The sequence below is a fragment of the Salvia miltiorrhiza genome, chromosome 5 (assembly GCF_028751815.1).
Source record: "Salvia miltiorrhiza cultivar Shanhuang (shh) chromosome 5, IMPLAD_Smil_shh, whole genome shotgun sequence".
In the NCBI taxonomy this organism is placed as follows: domain Eukaryota; kingdom Viridiplantae; phylum Streptophyta; class Magnoliopsida; order Lamiales; family Lamiaceae; genus Salvia; species Salvia miltiorrhiza.
In genome coordinates this window covers 23,722,208-23,747,582 of record NC_080391.1, presented here as the reverse complement: position 1 = coordinate 23,747,582, position 25,375 = coordinate 23,722,208, and the positions used below count along the sequence as shown (strand labels likewise).

Below are 25,375 nucleotides of genomic sequence, written 5' to 3'. Positions count from 1 at the left end.
TTCGACCCGAACCATACGGTGAGGTCTCCTTCACTGGAGACCAGCTCACAAATTAATCAATAAAATATTTTTTTTGTTTTGTTAGTTTAACAAAAAATTCTGTACTTATTATGGAAATTATTAATGATAGAGTCAAATATATCTCTGCATATCTTTTTCACTGACATATAATTTCGAACTTAATGGTTTGCCTGTCTACTAAAAAAATTAGGCCTCCAAAGAAAAAGAAACAAATAAACAAAAGGCGTAAACATGAACAATAGTTTTTCTTTCTAAAATGGCCTGCTGTTTCTGTACGAAGTATATCATTTGCATGTAACCATGGCGCAGTAAATTTATTTTTTGGGTAAATACATCAGCACCAAAAATTAGACAATCGAAGATCTACAATCACTATACACTTGTACAATCGATCATCTGTGTATATATACATAGGAAGAGGGAAAAAGAATGCAGAGAAATTGAAGGAGAGTACTACCGAGTTGCAGTTTCAGTTTTCAGAAAGCGAATATACTCCTGTTTCACCATTTCTCCTCCATTCACTGGATCAAAGCTGCACCGGTAGAAGCTGATAATGCCAATGAAGAAACAGGATATAGATATCATAAGCAGCATTTCAAGTATTTCTTGCATGACCAAAATCGAAAATCAACAAAACTCCTCACCGATGTTTTAAAAATGTGAAATTAGTAGTGACAACATAGGACTCTTACCTCCCATCCATGCCTACGACGATGACAGTGTTCTGAGAACCAAATGTTGTCATGAACTGGGGTGATTTCGGGCAAGTGGAACTGAGCAAAGGACCATTCTGAGCTAAAATACTTGGGTAAAACCCCTGAGAAGTTCCAAAAATATAGTATCATACATACTGCTTAAGTGCACATAGTTGGGACGCCGGAAAAGCAGCCAAATAGTAAGCACAACACCGGGAAACTAGGTAGAAGCAAACTACCTCATGAGAAAAACTATACAAACCAGATGCTCGGAAAGCAGAAGTTAAAGGGCAGAGGATAGAGCTACATCACTATCAGGATGTCGATTCTAGATAATACTGCCAATTTTTCTTTTAAACATTTAGGAGACGTTTACTTTGAAGGATTAGCCTTGATAGATAAAAATAGTAAAACTAATCCCTTGTTTACTTTGATGGATTGAAACTTTGGAATATCCTAAGGTCCTTGATTATTTCTATCATTTAAGCTAGTTTTGCTTGAGGATAAAAATACTCAAATCATGTATCTTATCAATCATACAAAGTAAACGCCGAGCATAAAATCTTGTTGCTATGAGGCAAAATCATCAATAAACGTACAGATTATAGCAATAACTGTTAGTGCAATAACACTTCAACACGCACATGTCATAACAACAGTAAAGGGGTTTCAAGTCTCAAGTACTTCTAGCTATTTTTATCATATGTGCGCCAAGAGTTACAATATTGCTTGGCAATCAACACTGAATATGGGATGATCTAATCAAAGAAGGTTGAAGTACATTAATTTTCATGATGGAGATGAACTCAGAAAATATCACAGGCCTTACTTTTCTCATTTTTACAGAAGCATATCCGATTAGCCAAAGGTCACCGATTATCAAACCTAATTAAGCTACTCCATTCTAGGTGAAAGCTATGACATGATAGGTTCAGCTATAAAAGTTCTCACCTTTCAAGAAAGAAAATGATGAACTGGGATTGGCACTACTACTTCGAGAGATTAAGGGCTCAAGTGCATTGGGTGAGCTCTGGTTAAACGATACTGGACCTTTAGCAGCAATGGAATCTGTTGACCGGTGATTGCCAAATCCCCGTACTCTGAGACTAAATATGTGAACAGTACCTTTGTCACTCGATACAGCCAACCACTGCACATTTGGAGACAGAGCAATGTTGTATATATCTGCTCTGTCTACCCCTCTGCGAACCTGTAGCAAGAAACGCCAATCACAATTTGACAATTGGGTTCAACAAACATGAAATTTTAGATAGAAACATATTTCTATCTGTTTTACAACTATAAGAGAAAGAGAATACAATATCACTCTATGTATAACATCATCTACACATACTTGCCACCCAAGTAACCCTAAACCTGAGCTGATACCTAATCTGTAGGAATCTAAACTATCAAATATACATGATAAAATCTACAATCTCCCTCAAGTTGGGTTGTACAAGACTACAAGTCATGGAGACCCAATCTGCTAACGATTGAGTCAAAGTGTGGCTTGAAAAGTGCCTTTATCAAACTGTCAGCATTTTCAAACCCCGACTTCCCCTCAGCTAAGCAACACAGAGAAGTACATACGTAGCAAGTATGAAAGAAGGGTTAAAGGACAACCACTTGGACAACCAAAGTCGTTCTTAAGTTATAAGATTGGGACAATTGTCTGAGGTCAAAGTAAGTTTCCGTACACATTCCCAGATTTCACGAGCCTCCAACATGAACATCAAAGGCTTGCGGATACTATCTTCCATTGAGTTCTTTTTCCCCAGTGAGGGGAAAGAAAAGGCATGTCACTACCATCAACAACTAAATAGACTGACTGAAGACGTAATATCAGCCAAAGGAGTAAGAGAAGAGGTGGTAGGAGTGGAACTGGAATTTTAAGGAAGAGACAAAAACAGCTTGCCCCTATCATCAATGGGCATCTTGACCAACTGAAGATGTAACATCAGACAAAGGAGGACGAGAAGAGATGGTAGGAGTGGAACTGTAATTTTAAGAGGATGACATGTTAAAGAAAACAGCTCATAATGTAGAAACAGATTTCTGTCTGTTTTACTACTATAATAAAATGAGAATGTAATGCCACTATATATACAACATCACCTACATCTTCTTGCTGGATAAGTAATACTCCCTCCGTCCCTGAAATGGCTTCCTCTTTGGGGACGGCACGGGTTTTAATAAAAAGTTGTAAAGTGTATTGATAGTGGAGAAAAAGTGATATAATTATTATTGGAAGTTGTGAAAAGTGTTATAATTAGTATTGGGAGTGGTGAAAAGTGAAAAGTAAGAATAAATAAAGTATTATTAGTGGTGGGGTATGTTTCCAAAAATGGAAAGAAAGAAAGAGGAAGTTATTTGGGGGACGTCCCAAAATGGAAAAAGAGGAAGTTATTTTAGGGACGGAGGGAGTACTTTCAATCCATGTAACCGTAAACCTGAGCTGATAAAGGAAATAAAAAACCTAACATGTACTGATCTAAAAAATCCAAATATAAATGATAAAACCTACAAAAGGTAAATTTAAATAACAGATTGTACAGATTAAGCATGATCTGATAATCACCAGTTTCAATAATTCAACTGCGAGCTCGAATTGACATTAGCTTTTGCAACATATTTATTCAAAGCCAAGGAATAAAATCAGGAAAATATTTAGAAGAATTATTTAGTATAACCAGCAATGTCACCTCTTATACCTAATATTAAAAAAAAGGATATGTTAATTGATAGAGAGGGAAATGTGAGCCCAAAGGCCACACTCATGATGCAACGCGCAATCAGGGGAATCATAACAGAAATATAAGAGAAAAATCAGGAGGGGTGATTTTTGGATCTCAGATCAGCAGCACCAAGGATCTTTGATTAGCATTATTATAATACAACTATACTCATTTTAGCTCTCATAAAAAACAAGACAACTGTGTTTTTAAGAGGGCAAATAAATCAAAGAATAAAAAAGTTGTCAGTTTAGGCTGCAGGAGATGTTCTTCATTTTGTTGGGGAAGTTGATTCCTGGTTCACGTTACAATTCTCTGAATGAATTAAGTTAGTTTCTTCTTCATCCTAATGGGGATTAACTCCATCATTTACTATGACATGACTAACGAAGTAAAATGGGCTATGATGAAAGGCAAGGAAAATATGATGATAATATACAAGGGCTGTTCTCTTTCATCATCAGAAGGCTTAGCGATTGAATGAGCCTGCCTGACACTATGTGAAGCAGCTAGTCTGTAAAAGTGTCTAAAATCTTGTCCTCAAAACTAAGGTTATATAGGAAGGTACCTAGGGTAGTCATGGATAAATACTATAGAGAAGCATCACTAGATCAGTCTTTTTACCCTCCTCTAAAATATTCAGATCAGTCATTTGAGATGCATACTCCAATTATGGTATTCAACTAGCAGTATTAATGTACTATAAGTCTGATATTTCTGTTTATGGTGTTGCTATATTTCCTCTTCGATTAGTTATTATCTATAGCTCTTTTAGACCTCTGTTGCAAATTGAAATTCCCCAAAACAAGAAACTCTAATGCCTGCACTGGAGGAAAGGTGAGCAGAATGTATAATGCATTTGTACAATTATTAGGATAGAGTTACTTGAATGTTATACTTTCTCAATTCTTTTTGGAAGAGGTACCAACCATGTTAGACTTCCTAAAGAATCCGATTAAACACATGATACAAGTAAGCAACATAGTTATATCGTGGGTTCTCCATATCCCTGAATCTTGGGTTCAACTACTTCCTTCTAGAATTAAAGTAATATGTTTTACCGAGCAGCAAAGAAATAAAAATAAATAAATAAATAATTCCGTAACTTTGACATATTAGCAAATTAAAACATACCATAATTTTAAAGGAGGGAAAACAAACCAGGATATACATTTATCTGGTATTAATCATCTTACCTCTTGCAATCTAGTTCCATCCATTGTGTTGAAAATTCTTATTAAAGTGCCTCTCAGACTGGCAGTTGCAAGAAGAAGCCCATCCATTGTCAAGGTCAAGCAAGCAATCTTAGAATCATGGGCATTGATTAAAGTTGTCCTGTTCAGGCCAAAATGTTCAACCCGAACCTGTCCTCGTTGCAGACCAGGGCATGCCAACACAGATGTATTTGGGTGATGAGACAGACAACAAAGACCTCTTGGATTTGCCAAAGTCTCTATTTGATGAAGAAGCTTCAGATCCATAAAATTATAAACATATATCTTGTGCTCAAGAACAACGACAACACGGTCTCGTCTTAGTTTAACTGCACGAACCTCAGATCTAAATGAAAACTCACCAATACACCTGCTCTGAAAATCATCCCAGATAATAACATTGTTTGGAGGATATTGGGTATTCAATTTAGTTCCAACAAGTGCTAAAATGTTGCATCTGAAAAGCATCTCTATTATCTTAAACCCCCCAGTTTTTAAATCACGCCTGAATGTTTCCTTAAAAGGATTACAATTATATATGCGGAAACCATGACTGGTGCCAGCAGCAAAGCAACCATAATCTTGGTTCCAGGACACAGAATATAACTCAGTTTCATCATTGTCACTGAATTGTGGTTCTGGTTGAAGAAGTGGATCCATTGGTGCCTCGTAGACACCACATCCTTCCAGTGGATTTATTGCTAGAGATGCTGAATCAGTCGAAGTCATGGGCTGAGACGAGTCATTAGCTGGAGCAACCAAGAATAGTATAATCTGAGATTGCTGAGCATTCAGGAACTTTAGCCAAATATCTTGAGCAAGAAACAGAAATCGCATGTTTCTCACTCAAAAACAAGTAAAACATATTCACCAAGCAACCCAGAATGGGTAACTATATTTTGATTATAAGAATGATGAGTTCGATGCCACTTGTGTAGTCCAAAGGAATGCAGAAGAACACAATATATAATCACAAAAAATGAGATAAATGTATTCACTTTTCTTCCCTCAACATAGGAGTAGAACATACATTTATAGGTTTAACAGCCAAATTCCCCTCTTTGAGTGAACATTCATTCTTGCTCTTGAATTCAAGATCTTCTGTACGTATTTAGCAAAATAATTTTGCATATCATTTCTAAGAATTTATCATGGCGATTCTATTTTTTCTTTGTCATATGTAACCAACATAAGTGTGTGTGTTATTTATTCATTTATGCATATATATAGGGCCAAGGATTTATGCTTTGCCATAGCAATTTGTATCTTTTGTCTCCGTGGGAAAGAGAGATCTTCTTGGCGTGAAGAAAGTATATATATGCATATACATATATATGCTTTGCAATGTTTATGCCGATTAGTTGCTTATTCACAATCTCTTAATGCTCATGTGATAGTTATGAAGCCTTGCTCTAGTAGTATATACAACCTAGTGCTTGGATTGGTGAATTTAGGGGCGGTTAATCGACATAAATTATTCTAGAATTAGATTGGTTGAAGGTAGTTTTGAATATTGGTAAGCTACAAAGATTAAGGTTGGTTTATAGAATATACTAGGGAATGATCCTACTTGTTAGTCATCTTTGTTTGTTTGAACATAGGGGAATTTATATATATTTAACTTTCTAGTTTAAATCACACTAAACAAGCTTAGAAATAATGAAATCTGCTCAAACAGAATTGATTATGAATGTTTCAATGAAGGAGATAATTGTCATAAGTTGCATCAACCAAAAAGTGATTCTACTCAACTGAAAACCAACTATACAAAGCATGTCCACGCAGAGTTATAGAAGCAACATTATTATTGGTATTCACAATATATCGAACTATAATCTACGATCACGCTCCAGATAAGGAAACTAGCACTCGTTTTTATCATATTGCAGTTTTTAGGATAAAATCCAATAAATTTAGCCAAGTGACTCTGAGAAGATATCATGCTAAAAAAAAGTAAACTAGACAATCACTCAGAAAATTTTGGCTCAAAGAGAATAAAGAATGATGGATCCTTTTACTTGCACAATTCTACCTGCCAGACTACATGTATTGTCGAAACGCTCTGTTTAATATCCTCAAACATCCTCAAACACTGATATAATGTATATTTAACTAACTGAAAATCATATGGCAGTTCTCCTTTATTTTTCACACCATATGAACATGTAAACCAATCTGACATGTAAAATAGCACACAAATGAATGTAAAAACTGATAATAAGTTCACTAATTGAAATTATTCATGAATGATTCTAAAATCAATGTCAACCATTCAGTGTTGCGACTCAAAGTAAACCAACTTGTTAATTGTGCTTTTAACAGCATAATTATATCGATCACCATTTGTCAGCTTTACTAGCAAACTAAAAATCTATGAACATGCTCTAGATATAGAAACTCAACCTTATCTTATACTATATTTCAGACAAGCATCAAACAAAAGTATGTGTGCTATGCTAGCGGTAACTAAACTTAGAACCTGAAAGATAGTACTCCCTTCGTCCCAACTTAAATGGTGCACTTCTTTTCGGCACGGGATTTAAGGAGAATAAGATTATAGTGTAAAAGTGTGTAAAGGTGTGTGGGACCACATTGTTTGTAGTGTAAAATTATTGCCAAAAATAGAAATGCACCATTTTAGTTGGGACGGCTCAAAAAGGAATACGCACCATTTAAGTTGGGACGGAGGGAGTAATAGATAACAATAGTAGTATAGTATTTCTTCACTTATACTCTATCGGAAAAGAGTGCATGAGAATGATAGTTCACCATTACATATGAAAACACATAAGATTTTACGAGCAGGCTACAATACCTCAAATCGAGAAAATCATCAACTAGAGAATTCCCTATTTTTTGGTGCTCTTACCTCCAGCATCACTACCCCTGCCGCCTGAGCTGCCTTCTTCGCAGTCTTCTCCTGAAGCGCCTTAGCGTCTCTGTTTGATCACAAGGGCAGACACGAAAGCATGATATTATTAGATAAAAGATCCAACTACCAAAGAAATAACTGAATAGGTGTGTGCCACACCAGCTACTTAACATCATCCAAATGTTAAATCCAACAGCCACGGGCCACGGCAATACTATTTCTCAATCATAAATAATCAAATTCTCATTTTGTACATAAATTCATCTAAATGTCAAATCTAATAGCAAGGATGATACCATATGTCAATGATTAATAAAAAAAAAAAATCAAAATCGCATGTTTGTTCAAAAATTCATCTAAATATCAAATCTAAACAATCATAATCACATTTTTGTAGAAACGAATAATCCAAATCTGCATATCAGTACATACCAATACATCAATCAAGGAACAAGGCTGGCTCCACAGAAAATTAATCTCACACATTACAACTGAATACAAATATTTACAAATCAACGAGGCTGGAAACACGATGAATTAGGTCAATCTTGAAGCATAACACCATATTGTATACTACAACAATCACCATGGCATTCAGATCATATCAAAAAATTAAACTAAAACAAGAAAAAATAGAATCTGGTAAAAATCCGAACATAATATCAAAACAGGGGCACCTTTCACGACGCTGCTCAGGGGTCAACCCATCATCTTTAATTTTGCCTTTGGCATTACGAGCTTGAGCACTTTCTCGATCTTTTTCCCTTTGATTTCCTCGTTACTTATAGTTAAGAATACAACAACACCAAAGTTTAAGAAAATAAAAAGATACCGTAGAAAAATTAATTAAAATCTGTAGGGTTAGCGATTAGCAGATTAATAATTTCCCGATATAAAAATCTTCACAAATTGCTGCACAAGAATCATCAGAAGGGGAGAAAATGGAAGGATATGAGTCGTGGTGAAACGGCGCCGGAGCAGTCGGAGAAGAAAGTCCGCGTTTAGAGAGAGAGAGGTGTATTGAAAACAACTGGATGGACACAGTTTATGAGTTTCGTAATAGTTTATGAGTTTCGAAGCTGATATTATACAAGCCATACTTATGTTATAAAATTAGTTTATTAGTATAAAATTATTGTGAAAATTTTTGAATTCAAAAAAATAATTCTTATTCACTTAAAGATTTGAACTTCGATCATGAGTCCCAACAAAATCATAAATTTACAATAAATCATTACGATTCAAGGACTAAAAATGATTCTTATTACAATAAATACTTGGAGTCATTTGAATCACTTTGAGTTCAATGTTAGTATATTTTTCATGTGATTTCAATTTAAATTTATTTTTAAAATATCATGAACTTCGTAAATTTATTTAATTTTGTTCAATTTTAGAAGCAAATGGCTATGCTATGCAAGGATAAGATATCATGAATTACTTCTATCTAATTTAATTTAATTTAATTAGTAGCTACATTTGATTCTTACCTTTATTTAAATGGTTGTTTTTTAGATATAGAAAGCGGATCACGTAGATCTATCTTCTTATCATAATATCATACTAATATATAGATTCAAAATATGAACCGCACAATGTGTGTATGTGGCGTGTTAGGAGTGTGACAGATGTCTTTCAAGGACTTCTAAGGTAAAATATACACGCAATGGTAAAATAGGAATAAAATTTTTGAAATTAAATTAAATAATATTTTTTTGGTCGAAAATTCATTTTTTTCGCACGGGCGCCATAAAAATTATGCACATAATTGAACACAAATATGCATAAACATAAACGCAAATATGCATCACATTTAATTAAAATATGCATGAAAATATATCATTATGAAACCCCTCAGGGGTCTCTCGCTACTGCTCGTCATCGCTATAGTTATACATATAGTTGAACACAAATATGCATAAACCCAAACATAAATATGCATAACATTAGATAGAAATATGCATGTAAATATATGATCCGTCATGTGGCTCTCGTCGTTGGTCACCTAACGGGTCGCATAGTGTTATGTATATTTGTGTGTAACGTTATGCATATATGTGTTTATGAATATGCATATTTGTGTTCAGTTATAAGCATAGGATATGCGACACCGTCAAGTGGCTCTCGCCGTTGTTCACCTAACAGGTCATATATTTCATGCATATTTTCATCCAACGTTATGCAAATTTATGTTTATATATATGTATATTTGTGTTTAATTATATGTATAATTTGGACAATGGTCTGTGCGAAAAAATAAAATAAAATAAAATTTCGACCCAAAAAAAAAACAAATTTAAAAATTTTTGAAAAATTTATTCATATTTACCTCTGCGTGTATTTTGTCTTGAAAAACTTTAGAAGGCATCTGCCACGTATCACGCTCCTAGTGAGCCACATAGTCAAATTGTGTTGTCCAGATTTGGACCTATATACTATGAGGGAGGTGGATAGTATAGGATCTCATATATATAGGCAAAGGTTCAATTGAGAAGGTATAAATGTAGTGAGAAGTGAGAAGCAATCCTAACCATCTATTTCATGTAATCTAACGGCTATCATTTTAGCTGATTTCATGCGAATTATTTTAACTAAAAGGTTATAATCGTAAAATTGATTGGATATTCTAACGATTGTATGCTATATTTAAGTTAAGTCAAATCTTTATTATTTTAACATATATATTAACCATATTTAATTAAGTCACTAGAAATAAATGTATTGATTTGATTTGAGTTTCTATCCAAAAGCTCCGATTAAAAAAGGAATTGGGCGGTGGGGATGGTGGCAGTGGGTTGGTGTGAAGGATTTTTATTTAAATTTATTATATTATATAATATTAAAATTATAATTCAGTTTCGTCGAACTTGGTTCATGTTTTGTTGAATTTAGCCAATACTGTAATGAATAATTAATATTTATTGAACTTATTTTTCTAGATTTTAGAAACTAACTGTAAACGTAATATATACAAAAACTATTTTATGGTTCATATTTGAATTACATATCCTTACTTCGTTGTTGGTGATTCCTTATAATCACCGGTTACGTCGTTTAATGTCAACTAATATTATAGAAATATTCAGTTAGATATAATGAACAGACAACGTATTCTAATGAACATCTTTAAAATTATAATGAACTTACATGAATTACTAACTTGAATGAACAGACAACGCATTTTTTTTTATCTCTAATATGATATTTGAGTTCGTTACTTATTAAAACATTGTTAATTATACTAAATTGACTTTTATAAAGTAAATGGAAAATCACTGTTTATCTCATAATATATGTTTTTCACATTGGAGTTTTTAATATATCGATATCAGTTTTGTTGAACATGAATTCATATTTTGTTGAACTTTGACACTACTGTAATGAACCTAGATTGTTTAAATGCAGAAGTTCAGCATATTATATTATAAATTTGACATATTGTAAAAGAAAAACGACGGGAACACCTCCCTTCCTTTTTTCTGAAAATCAAACAAGAGCTTAAGTGTGCTTCCTTCGCCGGCTCGTTTCTGCACCGACCGACAACTAGGCTGTGAGCCGTCAACATGTAGTTGTTCCTTCATCTTCAGACTACCACTATCACGAATCGAAAAGTCGAAATACTCTCTCCATCTCCCCAACCAACGGCCGCAACATCCTTCGGCAACCAACGTCGAATTTTCGACGTAACAACCGATCGATTTACGGCCTTTGTTTCTCTCTCTCCCTACTGTAACGGAGAGTTGGGAAACCACCATCGTGTAGTCCATTGTTCCACGCACACAGACGGCTAAGCCGAGAGTCTTCATGGCCGAACACCATCGAGAAACGACGACCGAAAAACCACTCGGCGAACAACATAACAATCTGCAACGAACTTATTGATTCAGTTTATTGAACGTTGTATCATAAAACAATAATCTTAATAGACTAATAAGAATTATGGTTCTACCCGACTTGTTCCAAGGTACAAAATTCTTTTTGATCAATAATTCTAGAATTGTCATTTTGTATTGCATGTTCATGCTTAATGCTTTGAACCATCAATATAATTTAATGAACTTTCATTTAAAATTCATACCCACATCTGCAGATTTCTCAGTTTCCAACCATATATCCTTCAAGCCACCATGTTCGCCGAACTGCAGACGATGATGAAACCAAAAAATACAAAGCAAAAATACCCTTACAAATGTAAAGATTAAAATTCGTTGAAATCCTTATATGATCGCGATTTAGAAGGCAGTTGCGATAAAATGGGGATATGATGAAACTTACCTTGATCATACCGAAAATGCAATGACAGATATAACCTTTTCAATTAAAAAATTCAAATCCAGCGCATGATTTAATCAAAGAATAGATTTCGTCCATTTTTTGTGAACCGTTCAATCTTAGTAAATCAAGGAGTGAGATTCATTCTTACTTCTTAATCTTAAGGGTTTTTTCTATAGAAGCTAACCCTATATATATATATATATATATATATATATATATATATATATATATATATATATATATATGGGCGCGCTCCAGTGAGACCCATTATTTTTCGTGTAACATGAGTACAATGAATAAGACATATAATACTAATGAACAAAACATATATCTAATGAACAAGATGTATATACTGATGAAAAATAAAATTTAAAAAATTCGTAATGAATAAGACATATATACTGATGAACATGGCCGTATATACTGATGAACAATGCAGTATATACTGATGAATAACAAAATTAAAAATATTCAGCTCCCTCCAGGATTCGAACACTGCAAAAAAAAAAAATCACCCTCCAGATACAATATCAGCCATAGGATTGATAAAATAAACGCACCAGATTGTGCCCTAGATCTCACTAAAATTAGGGGGTCTCATTGGAGCAGCCCCCTATATATATATATATATATATATATATATATATATATATATATATATATAGGGGCGCGCTCCAGTGAGACCCCCTATTTTTCGTGTAACATGAGTACAATGAATAAGACATATAATACTAATGAACAAAACGTATATCTAATGAACAAGATGTATATACTGATGAAAAATAAAATTTAAAAAATTCGTAATGAATAAGACATATATACTGATGAACAGGGCGTATATACTGATGAACAATGCAGTATATACTGATGAATAACAAAATTTAAAATATTCTGCTCCCTCCAGGATTCGAACCCTGCGAAAAAAAAATCACCCTCCAGATACAATATCAGCCATAGGATTGATAAAATAAACGCACCAGATCGTGCCCTAGATCTCACTAAAATTAGGGGGTCTCATTGGATCGGCCCCCTATATATATATATATATATATATATATATATATATATAGAGAGAGAGAGAGAGAGAGAGAGAGAGATTAAATGGAGAAATGCAAATGTTGTTAGAAAGGTGAAACAATCTCAACCACTAAAATAGCTCAATCAAATGGTAAATAATTAAAAATAAATTAAGTGTCCAAATTTTGATGAATATGTCAATAATTGTGATAAACATGTCAATAATTTTACCAATATAGACGTATTTGTTAAAAAATCTCGCACTTCGTGATTCGAACCCCAAACCAAACCAATATAGACCATTAGACCAAGATCTTAAGGGCTAGATTTCGCCCATATATTAACTCCTAACAGTCTAACACACACATTTGATATTAAATGGGGCATAAGGTAAATTTACCTTTACAAATACGATTACACCAAAATTCAAGGGATCTCAAAATTTATTACTAATATTATTTTAATTTATCAACTAAGTAATATTCCAGACTTCTAGTATCTCACCTAGTATTATCAAACTCTGCATTTTTACAATTCTACGTAATATATAATTCGTAACAAATAGTAATAAAATTCATTATGCATTATAATTAAACATAATTCATAATAGATACACATAAAAATATTTTGAAGTATAATTACACATATGATTCATAACAAATGGTAATAGAATTCGCTATGCACTATAATTAGACATATAATTCGTAACAGGTACACATAAAAACACTTAATTTGAAGTATAATTAGACATATGATTCGTAACAAATGGTAATATAATTCGTTATGCACTATTTCTAAATAATATATAATTCGTAACAAAAGAATTTCATATTCGTGCATAGAATGAAAATTTCCATGAATTATAATAAAATTAACAACTTAGCACCTCTGAAATTCGTAAAAGCATTGCTTATAATTCGTCACTATAGGACGAAGAGAGAGAGAGAGAGATAATAGATTTTTTGATGATACGAAATAAAAATTGAATTAATTGCAATGTATCTTTCATCATATATGGAAAATCGATCTTTCTAATTTAATTGGCGTGAATTTTGGGGATAAAAATCTATATACGGAAGGTCAAACTCAGTCAATTACATTTACACTATTTTATCCTTATTTGTCATGAATTCACAGTTCATAGTTAACGAATTAATCCGAATTGGTGACTTTAAATCTGAGCCATTAATTGACTGTAGATCTATGGTTAGTAATTGTTCCTATTTTATAGTTTAGAGTTGTTTTCACCTAATCCTCCCCTCTCTCTATATATATATATGTACGTAGGAAATGATTACAATGAGATTTCTCATTTACGATATTTCTTATATATCTACGCTTTATTTTTACTATTGACTATTTTCAAAGTTGCCGCTATTATTAATTAAGTTCAAACTCAAAACACAGAACGAAAAAGAAAAACGCCAACTGATACGTATGATGCTTTGCATCCTAATTCCTAAATGAGGCCAACCTGGAAAAAAAAAAGCTTTTTTGACGAATGAATCTCGTATGGTATGTGTTGAATTCCTCCAAAACTAAGAAAAGCAATAAAAGCAAAAACACTACATAAAACAAAACAAAAGGGAAATACGAATACCCCATAAACCATAAAGAAAAAGAAACAGCAGCACCACCAATTCCAAAAAAGAAAGCAAAAGGATTATTAAGCACACCTTCATTCTCGATCCTCACCTTTCTTTTTAGCAGCGATGGCCTTCACATTCAAAGCGGTGGCGCTGTTGCTCGCCGCCACCTTCTCCGCGGCGGCAGGTACGTGGTGCGTGGTGAGGAGCGACGCGACTGAAGTGGCTATGCAAAGAGCTCTGGACTACGCATGCAGCGGCGGCGCCGACTGCGCGCCCATTCAGTCTTCCGGCCTCTGCTATCTTCCCAATACTTTGCCGGCACACGCTTCCTATGCCATCAACAGTTATTACCAGCGCCGGAGGGCCAACGACCCCGCCGCCTGCTCTTTCGCCGGTGCCGCCGCCATCGCCGCCACTGATCCAAGTTCGCACTTTCATGTTTTAATTCAATCTTTTTGCATGTGTTTTAACTTCTTGTTTGGGGCCGGGGTTATAATATTTCATTTTTACTGATTTTTTTATTTTCTCTTGTATTAGGCTATGGATCTTGTGTTTACCCTTCATCTCCAAGGTAAAATTTATTCAATAATTTTACCCATTTCCTTTGTTTTACACATGCAGCTTTTCTGTTTTTCAGCTTTATTAATTCTAGGTTTCTGTCTTTTATTTTTTCTATTTATACAATAGTATAAAGATCAGGATAAAAAGAAAAGAAGAATCAAGAATAAGTTCCTGCTTGTTTTCTAATTTTGACGAATTTATTCAAACTAATGAAAAGGCTATCATCCAATCAATCTCATAATTAGCCAATGTTTTTTACCTAAGATCTAATGGAACAGTGCTTATACTATACAGAGCATTCTTAGTTTCTGACTCTTAATTTCTTTTTCAAAGTTCAATTGAGATATTTTCAGTTCTACTGTCAAAGAAAAACGGAAGGCAGAAAAGGAAAAAAGAAAAGATAGATTTTGTATATTAACCAAAGAGCACATACAGCCTAAACATTTCCAGGAGTATGTTTTATATGTGTTTGTATACTCATTTTCTCTATGTTACTGATTTCCTATCACAAATTTTCAGCATTAATTTTTATTTTTTTAGTTTTGTGTTATTGATTTTCGTTTATTATTTCTTAATTTAATGCAAACTTCAAGTGCCACTGAAACAGAGGTACTAACTTAATTATCTTCAGAGCTTATACCTTAATTTGGCGCTACAAATATAAATTAGATTCATGAATTCACGGTTTGCATACGACGAATTTTGTAGGAACAAATTTGTCGACTTTGAGACCCACCTATGGATAATCCTTTGTAAAACAATGTGAATTAATTGAAAATCGAAATTCTATCGGTAGAAATTTCCAATTGCCGGAAAATTTAAGTGTGATTCCAATTTTGCAACAAATTAGAAGGTTTATGTACATACTTGCAACACCTTAAAAGTAGTGTCAAATTTATAAATTGGGTGATTTAGTTAAAAAGGATGGATGTGTGTGCGTTCATGTCTCCAATTTCTTGTGCTAACAGTGCAGTCTCCAAATTTTCAGAAATGCAGGAGGGATGGTGCCGACACCTACCGGCACAAATATTCCGAGCACAATGCCGACTCTAACTCAACCACCTCCGCCACCCACGGCCCCTTTGTATGGTGGTGGAGGGATGGGAAGTGTAGTGGCCGAGTCCCCTATGTCTAGTGCTTCACAAACTTGCTTCTTGAAAAGAAGTATATTCTACATCACTTGTGTGATTTTTTTGCTCGTTTTTCTTCCAAACCTCCATCTATAGGAACTACATTTGTTAAATGTGAAGAGACTAGGTTAGCTCAGGCTCAGCTTGCATCATAACGTTTGCCCCAATCTTATTTTTTATTGAAGTTTTTTATGTCTTCAAAATTCACACCTGCTTCAATACATGTTCACTCCTATTCAATAGCTTGCAATTGCATGCATCAATGTTGGTCTCTTTTGTTGGCTCTCTATAGGCCGCCTTCAATTACTCAAGATTAAATTGTTTTAGATTACTTGAGATTGAACTAACTCAACATTAATTTGATCATAGAGTGTAGGCAAAGATTCATAAGACAAGATCGATTCTACGTGAAACTATTTCGAGATTGAATTTCAAATTGTGTACATTCAATATAAATAAAAAATTATGAGACTAATTACATTTAATCCTACTAGCCAAACAATTCCTAATTACGTTTTATATTTATCTTATTTTTGAATCCCTAGACTAGAGCAAACAATTTGTATTTGAGTAGCACGAGTGTCGCAATAGAAGAACATTGAGGTCACAACTTGATTTAGCTTTCGAGCCAAATAAAATTTATTTATTATTTAAGGACATTTATTTTACATTATTGATAAAATGTATGATTCAATATTTTTATTTTTAAGAGTAGTATCTAATCCTACTATTTAAACGAGATATGAATCAAACAAAACTAATTTAAATGATAGAAATAATCAAGAGGCTTGGAATATTCCAAAGTTTCAATCTATGAAAGTAATATTTATCAGGAGTAATCAAATCATCCAAAGTAAACACCTCAAGAGAGAGAGTGTGTGTTTGAATTTAGATAAAGTGGAGTAGGAAGTGAGGACAAAAGTTAACCTAGTCAACTAAGGATTTTTTTTTAATCTTTTAAGCAAAAAATGGCTATATGTTTGTTTTGTTTTGTTTTTAAATCAACACCCGAGCGGTGAGGGGTTAGGCCCCAACCTGTAGATAAAGCATCAACCAGAATCTCATACATGGCGTTGTTCAAAAGTGACAACGCCCAGAAGAATCAACAAGGATAAACATAAAACAAAGGAACAAACGACATACATAAATGTAGCCCAAAAGTGACTACATCCAGAAGATAAAATAAACAACATCACCAAAGTAAAATACCAAAACAAACTAAGTATCATCATGGAAACGAAATCTGAAGTTAGGATAGTCGAGATGGTCCATCCTAACCAAAGCAAGAAAATAACGTGGAGCAGAAACGCAGTTGAAACTAGTCAGAGCCTGGACCCGATGCGCTCTCCTCGCCATAAAGTCAACGGGCCGGTTTGCCTTACGATGAATGTGAGTGAAACGGACCTACCGATGCTGAATAAGCTGTCGAATCCAGGCAACAGTATGTCAGATACTAGTGTGACCGTGCTGCCCAGCAGACATGAGCAAAACGATCGCCGCAACTTCCAACTCAACACAGATATGAGCTGAGAAAGAAAGAGCCAACGTAAGACCCTCGAACATAGCAACTAACTCAACTTCAAAATTGAAAATGGCAGCACATGGAGTGCAGAAAGCAGTAAGAAAGGCTCCAATGTGATCACGAACTGCCCAGGTAGAACTTATGTATTACTAAGGCTATAGAACTTATAAATTTATAAAGGATTATTAGCATTTAAATATACTAATTTTAGAGGTAGTTTAGTTTTGCTCATGAATTTTGAATGGAGTAAAAAAATACATGAACTTTCATATTATAGTAATTTTGCCATGTTTTATAATTCCGGCCAAATTAAAGTTGATTTGGCATTAATTGAGTGATGTGGAATTTACATGGCACATAATTGCTGACTTGGCAAAAATTAAATGACTTCACATATATAAATTACAATTAAATGATAAAGAGTACAGGTTTGAACTTAATGTTGAAGTTGGGACTGCTTTCAAAGGCATATTGGATTTACAGTTCTTAAAAAGGGATTCAGAATGGGTTGGTAGAAGAAGGACCTGATAAAGCATTCCTGAATACATATCTAGAAGGTGTTTTATTGTGTGTTGTGGAAAAAAAATGGGAACAATCCGCAATTATGTGTCATGTAAATTTCACATCACTCAATTAATGCCACTAGACTATCAAGTCAACTTTAATTTGATTGGAATTAAAAAAAATGGCAAAATTACTATAATGTGAAAGTTCATATTTTTTTTTGACTCATTTCAAACTTTATATGTAAAATCAAACTACTTCTCCAAAGTTAGTGTATTTAGACATTAATAATCCATATATAAAATATGACTATTATAACATTTTTTTGTAAATAAAAAAAATTAAAGACAACGCAATTAAAGACTCGATATGAGATACATATTTTTTTAATTTGATTTTGATTCGATATATATGGCAATAAAGGTAATGTAAAAAAGAAAGAAAATGTAATGTAATGCTGAAAAATAACAGTGCTGACAGTTCCTCCATGCCTATTCTTTCATATAAATTTGCCCATTTTTTTAAAAAAAACTCTTTGATATTCTTTGTTTAGTTATTAAATAAAAATTATTTTTCATCCAGAAAAAATAAATTAAATTAGGGTCAACACTATCCAGAAAATGCAAAGGTAGTTTCATTACAATAATAATTATTATAGTATTAAAAATGAAATTTTAATAAAATAAAAAAAAATTAATCGACCCAGCCAGAGAGATCTCAGTTTCAGTTCAGTCTCAACGACTGAAAACGAAGCCAAATTACAACACGAATTGCTGCCAGATCTATTTTCTGGCCTCTTTGATTCAGTAAACTTCATATCCTAGAGAGAGGGGGAGAGAGAGAGAGAAGATGAATATATTCAGGTTAGCAGGGGATATGACCCATTTGGCAAGTGTTCTTGTTTTGCTCCTCAAGATTCACACTATCAAATCTTGTGCTGGTAATGCATTTTTCTCATCTTTTGTATATTTTCACACAATCTCTATGTGCGTGCGCGCTTGTGATCTGATTATTGATCAAGTGACGGAAGTCTTGCTAATATCTTTTTTATTGATCGCGGATATTGTATTTATTTCTGTTGCTACATTCCGTAATGTGCAATTCTCAGAAAAATACTTTATCTAGGGTTTAAGGTAATTTGTTCTGATGATTTGAGAAATTGAGGAATGTGTATGTGTTTGTAAAATTTGTGTGGGCTTGTTTTTTAATGCAGCTTGGAATTAGCAGGGATCAACCAATATGTGCCAATTCTCAACTGCTAGAATGTATCATAGAGGTCAAGGTCTTCGAGTTTCGCTAGCCAGATCATGTCAGATTGTCTAGATTATCTATTGTGAACGATATAAGAATGATAGGAAGATTTATGGAGAGGATCTTACGGACTGCTGTTTTATAAACAGCGTTTCTCGGTTATTTTTAGGCAAGATGCTTAGAATTCTTTTCTCAGTAGTCAAATTGTGGTGGGGTCAAGTGTTTAACACAGATGTAGTTTAGCATGCTTGTTTTCAACTTGATGTCTCATATGACAGGCCATGCCTGTTAGGTTTATCTGCATGGGGAGCGGCCAAAGATGTTAGATTCTCGACAATCTATAACTTAGAAGCAAATATAAACTCCCATCTTCTTTGTGCTTGTGCTAGTTCAGTGAAGAACATAAGTTACCGCACCTACAATCTCCTTAGATTGAATAGACTCCCCTACTGAACGAAGTTTTTGTATTATTGTTATGAACAGTCCATTAGTTGAATCATTTATGCATGGAAATTCTCTTAAAATGCTTTGTTAGTGTGGAACAGTTATTTGTGTAATTTAAGTAGTCATTTGGCCTAATCTTTGTTGCCAAAATTTGTGAGGGGAGTGAATGATATATTTTTTTTTTTTTTTTAATTATGTAGCTGTCTCTCTGTGAAAGTATGCACACGAGGTGGAAGTTTGGTTGACATACATGATACATCCCAATGAATATGATTTGGCTTGACCAAATAATAGATCCGGTGGTTAATGGAATGTTGCCTTGTAAAATCCTAATGGAGCCATGAGATATACATTGACATTGTGATCTTTTAATGAATATCATTTCCTATAAATTTAATTTGATTTTCAGAAAAACATTACATCCATTATAAGGTATCAATATTCAGTCTGCTATTTCATTTTTACTTGTACTTTAGAATGATTTTACTTGTCCAATTTTATAAAAGAATGACAACCCTTGGATGCAGTAATTGTACTTCTGGCCCATTCTGAATGAATTATATTGTGAGAAAGTATTCATGTTTAGTGTGTAATGCCTTGTATAAGTTGTTATTTTCTTAAACAAGCTTATTTATTTTTCTTCTGTTGGGAGCTGCACTGAATAGTTCTATGTTTCTATTTTAACAAAGCAGCTAATGTTGACATTACTTTTTGCAGGCGTTTCTTTGAAGACTCAGGAACTCTATGCTATTATTTTTGTTACTCGATACTTGGATCTTTTCACGGACTATATCTCACTCTACAATACATTAATGAAAATTATTTTCTTGGGAAGTTCTATATCGATAGTCTGGTATATGAAGCATCACAAGGTTGTCCGCAGATCCTACAACAAAGACCAGGACACTTTCCGCCACTACGTCCTTATGATACCCTGTTTGTTATTAGCACTAATTGTAAATGAGAAGTTTTCCTTCAAAGAGGTACCTCGACCTCCGTTAAAGAGCTAGTAACCTTTAAACTTACTGGAGTTCTTTTGTCTTGCTAATGAGTTGTTTATCAGGTGATGTGGACATTTTCCTTATATTTGGAAGCTGTTGCCATCCTTCCTCAGTTAGTTTTGTTGCAGAGAACAAGGAATATTGACAACTTGACTGGCCAATACGTTTTTCTTCTAGGGTAATTGTTTATTGCAGCATTCCTAATTGTTGAGTGAAGATCTTGCTTTTCTCTATCTTTAATAAAGGATGATCAATAATGGTTCCCCATTCCCCCCGTGGCGACTCGAACCCCCAATGTATTGATTGGAGGGGAAGCGTCTTACCAACTGAGCTGCGCTTTGTTGTCGCGTACCAGTTTCGTCGTTTTTCACACTTTATACTGGTATTTGAGCTTTACTGCTTGAATATGATTAGTTGGATAATGCCAGCGTTCTTTAAGAGGGGTCGGTGACTATATAACAAACATAGAAATTGGCAATCAATTCTAGTATTGAGGTTAGGAGATAGTATTTGATAAATGATCAAGCTTCTCCTACCTTCAATTTTTGTTGCGTTCCATACTCTAACATCCTATATCCCTCTATAATTTTATCTCAATTGAAAAACATTGCTCTAATGATCATTCAGTCATCAATTATATTTTGCTTATGTCTAACCAAGCTTTTCTGATTTTAGATGTTCACAGATTCCATAACTAGACTCCATGCTTTGTGTCATGTATCTTTTAATCTGTTCAACAACTGCTAACAACTTATTAACAGTTTTTGGTGATCAATGTATTTCTCTTTTGTACTGTATAGCCCTTTTTCAGGGTTGTTTTCTCTCTTTGGAAAGATCGAATCACTTTAATAAATGTGATCTGATCAAGCTCTCTTGGCAGAACAAGTATTTTAAAGCAAAATATGTATGTGTTAGAAATTTCATAACCAGGATTGTTGTGTTGCAGTTTAAATCAAATTATATTTATTGTTGATAAATGCCCGGACCCTATTATTCATATATCTGAAGTGGAGTCGTCTCATCTTCCTACAAGATTTATGAACTACACTTGCAGAAACATGCACTTGCTTTCAACAAGAAAACAGTGTTTTACCATGTCAATGTTAAAGTTCTGTTTAACTATGCCATTCTTTCCGTGGTTGTGGTATTAGCTGATGATCTTCTTGCCCTTTTCATTGCAGTGCATACCGAGCATTTTATATTCTTAACTGGATTTACCGCTACTTCACTGAACCACACTATGTGCACTGGATAAGTATGCCTCTCGTTTATATCTCCTCTCCATCCCCCCCCCCCCCCCCCCCCCCCCCCCCCGCTATCTCAAATAATGTTTGTATCCCATTTCTGCTTGCACAGTTTGGATTTCAGGACTTGTTCAGACGCTCCTTTATGCTGATTTCTTCTATTACTACTTCCAAAGGTAAGATCTCCATATGCACCATCTAAGGCTTGGTTTTGATCTCCATATCTGCCATCTAAAGCTCGATTAGTCTCCTAAAAAAGGGTGTATATATATAAATATCTAAAATTCTACTGTTTTCAGCTGGAAGAATAACGTGAAGCTTGAATTGCCTGCTTGAGTTTGCTTTGAGAAAGATACAAAGGGTGCAAGACTTTTGAGAGTCATATGTTTAGACAAACAGATCATATATTGGTTTTGAACTACGGCTCGTCCTGTAGTCGTAGATCTGAGAAGAGGCGAAGCATCTCTTTCTTTCACTCACTACTTGTGACGTATTCATTTGTAGCATTTGAAGAGCATTATTTAGTATTGTTGATGAAAATGTGCAAGTATTCTTGCTCCAAATCTGCAAGATTTGCTTAGTAAGGTCTGGCGGGTTTGATGCCCAACCATTTATTTGGTTACTTGAAGCAAATGATCATATGATTCACATGATTCCCTTCAAGTTTGTTGCACAAATATGGAAAACTACATTACGAGTGTTTTACTCTATTAATCTTATTTTTCTCACAATTCTTGTATCATCCCGCATTGGACAACCTATATAAATACTTATAACCAACGTGTATTTTTCTATCCCACAATTATTTTGCACCACCAATATAATTTGACTAATTAATTGGAGATTTATTTGACAAACTTTTTTTTTTTTTTGGCAACATTATTTGACAAATTTGATTATCACAAAAGTAATATTAACAAGATTAAATTGATCAACAAAAATAAAATTATTTATTTACTAATTACTTGGTCAACATGTCACCTTTTCCTAAATAAATGAAGACTAAATTAGAAAATATCTCAGGTTGTTGGTGCAAGAAAGGAAGATTTGCAAGCAAAAAATCACCCAACATGCCACCGTTGTCGCTTGAGTTTAAGTGTTCTGTTGTGGCTCGTGAAAAACATATGCATAATCCTTAAATATGTACTTAAACTTCACCTTTACATTAGGAAGAAATTACCATGTCGTTTATGCCTGACTTCTTGTTAATTAATGTAATGAAGAAGATTTAAATAGTTTGATTGTAAGAGTACGTTCATGTATTCATTGTGTCACATATTAAATACTCCTTACCAACGAAGAAACAATTAATTAGTTTTACCAGACGAACATGAATACAATTGGCCTTTGAACTTTTTGTTTAGATTCAGCAATTTTCTAAAATGGAAATACACAGGCTTTTATAGAGCCCTTTCTTCTTCTTCTTTTAACCTTCTCTTGTAATTCTAGGTCAATGAAATTTGATTTGTATATTGGTTACAATATACTCTAATAATGATTGATATTAGATGAGATGAGCAAATGTAATCGTAGATTTCAAGTAGTCTCTTGTAGTCCCTTTTGCTAAAAAGGCTGTTGATTTTCAGTTTCTTGTTGCCTTGTGCTACAGCAGTTCAACTTGTGTATCTTCAATATAAATTTCATTGAAATAAATCTACAAAATTAGAGAAATGCAAATAATTGAGATTACAACATTTGTTCTCAGAGCATGAGAAGCATGGTGTCGAGTTTAAAATTATTTCAGGCCATTATCTTATGGCGATTTGCAAAAATAGGCCACTATTTTACGGACTTGCAAAAATAGGCCAATTATTTTAATTTTTGTCATTTTTAGGCCACATTTGAGCTCAATTCAGCATTTATAAACCACTTTTTGGGGTCAAAAGGTGGCCCAAAATAGCCTGATTGGGCACACATGTGGCCTAAAAATACCAAAAACTAAAATAATTGGCCTATTTTTGCAAGTCCGAAAAATAGTGGCCTATTTTTGCAAATCGCCCTAAGATAATGGCCTGAAATAATTTTAAACTCGCATGGTGTCTACTGTCTAGGATCTTGTGGATCAAAAAAGAGAAATTTCTATAAGATAAGTAGCACAAATTTTAGATTGCTATATATCTAGTAACCAAACTAGTACAAAACTTTTGTAGATTGAGTGAATGAACTTGTAGCTCAACTTTCTTTAAGATTATATACATTTGTGTTTATGGGTAGTCATGCTGTGTTAGAGCAAATAGCCTCAACAGATAACTTCTTCAATACATTAGGGCAAGGATCATTTCCAAAGTAGCTATTGGAAACTGATAGCTTGCAACTTTCCTTCCCAAGGCACATCTGTCACAAATTAAATCACATTTTCATTGCTTAGTTTAAAACTCTTGCATATTAAATGATGGGAGTGTACAACTTACCTTTTCTATGATAGCTTGGGAGGTCTCCGCGTGACAACTTCCCACCCTAAAACTCGCACATGTTCCTGTAGGTGTCCCGTAGCTCGCGAACTTTATGATCGATATAGATTGGCCACGGGCGCACCGGAGATGCACCTTGGCCTGGTGGAGCATTCTTTTTGTGCTCGTGCTCTCGACCCTGATAATTCGCTACCATGGGATGGCGCTCCACTGCATCAACACAGACGCTCCTTGTTGTCTTTTAACTAGAGAGATTCTTGATGGATCTCCACCGAGTTCCTCGACTAGTACGACGAGATTTTGCCTTGGCTTGTAACCATGATCTAGGCATTATGGTACCTAAGGAAAGATTTGAAGTAGTTAGAGTTGTCTAAATGCCTTTTTCTCTTTGTTAAGTAGAAAATTTACCATGGTTGAGTTGGTCGGCCGCAGCCAGCTTGACATTTAGGGGATCGGTATGGACCAGTGTAGTGGCAAACTCCACAGCTTCCATTTGCTACAGTCGTCCAATATCTTCCTATGCTTTGTCCATTGATCCACACTTGACCTTTCCCCATGCTTCCCATGTCCAATGCCAACGGCTCGTCTCCATTTGGCGCCTCAAAATACGCCTGCATAGTTCCAATACAAAAAACTTGAGACTCCCCGTGTTAAATTGTATGTACATTCTTGCATCTCTACCTTGTACCATCGAAGGGGCTGCTGATTTTGGGCAATGGCTGCCATAGCAGTCCACTCAACAGATGAGACTTGGGATGGGCTGACCAAATTTAGTTTTTCACCACTTAATCCCACCTGTTTACAAAAAGCATTATGTATTAATGTGTGTATATATGATACTATAACAAGTACTATTGTTTTACCTTGTAAGACCATGTTTGCCTTGTTA

The 25,375-nt window shown here is 34.3% G+C and overlaps 3 protein-coding genes, 1 long non-coding RNA gene and 1 pseudogene across 4 annotated transcripts; 2 read left to right on the top strand and 3 right to left on the bottom strand.

Annotated features, from left to right (window-relative positions):
• Positions 1–247: 247 nt before the first annotated feature.
• On the bottom strand, positions 248–8,309 carry LOC130986834 (autophagy-related protein 18d-like). Its single transcript, XM_057910357.1, is given in 7 exon segments — positions 248–568; positions 714–778; positions 780–838; positions 1,668–1,926; positions 4,648–5,448; positions 7,535–7,604; positions 8,215–8,309. Coding segments are annotated over 6 exon segments (1,287 nt in total). The 5' UTR covers positions 7,544–7,604; positions 8,215–8,309; the 3' UTR covers positions 248–474.
• A 2,619-nt stretch (positions 8,310–10,928) lies between these two features.
• Positions 10,929–11,863, bottom strand: LOC130986833 (uncharacterized). The gene is made up of 2 exons (XR_009089425.1): positions 11,616–11,863; positions 10,929–11,401 (listed from the first exon to the last, which is right to left on the bottom strand). It is a non-coding gene; the product is annotated as an uncharacterized LOC130986833 (long non-coding RNA).
• Positions 11,864–14,346: 2,483 nt separating this feature from the next.
• Positions 14,347–16,314, top strand: LOC130986832 (PLASMODESMATA CALLOSE-BINDING PROTEIN 3-like). Its single transcript, XM_057910356.1, has 3 exons — positions 14,347–14,842; positions 14,956–14,989; positions 15,968–16,314. Exons 1-3 carry the CDS (start codon positions 14,542–14,544, stop codon positions 16,203–16,205), a joined length of 573 nt encoding a protein of 190 aa, XP_057766339.1. The 5' UTR covers positions 14,347–14,541; the 3' UTR covers positions 16,206–16,314.
• A 2,494-nt stretch (positions 16,315–18,808) lies between these two features.
• Positions 18,809–22,806, top strand: LOC130986831 (ER lumen protein-retaining receptor). Its single transcript, XM_057910355.1, has 6 exons — positions 18,809–19,075; positions 20,548–20,813; positions 20,894–21,009; positions 22,013–22,086; positions 22,188–22,251; positions 22,375–22,806. Exons 1-6 carry the CDS (start codon positions 18,985–18,987, stop codon positions 22,409–22,411), a joined length of 648 nt encoding a protein of 215 aa, XP_057766338.1. The 5' UTR covers positions 18,809–18,984; the 3' UTR covers positions 22,412–22,806.
• A 1,324-nt stretch (positions 22,807–24,130) lies between these two features.
• Positions 24,131–24,817, bottom strand: LOC131025680 (beta-galactosidase 3-like; annotated as a pseudogene).
• Positions 24,818–25,375: the final 558 nt, after the last annotated feature.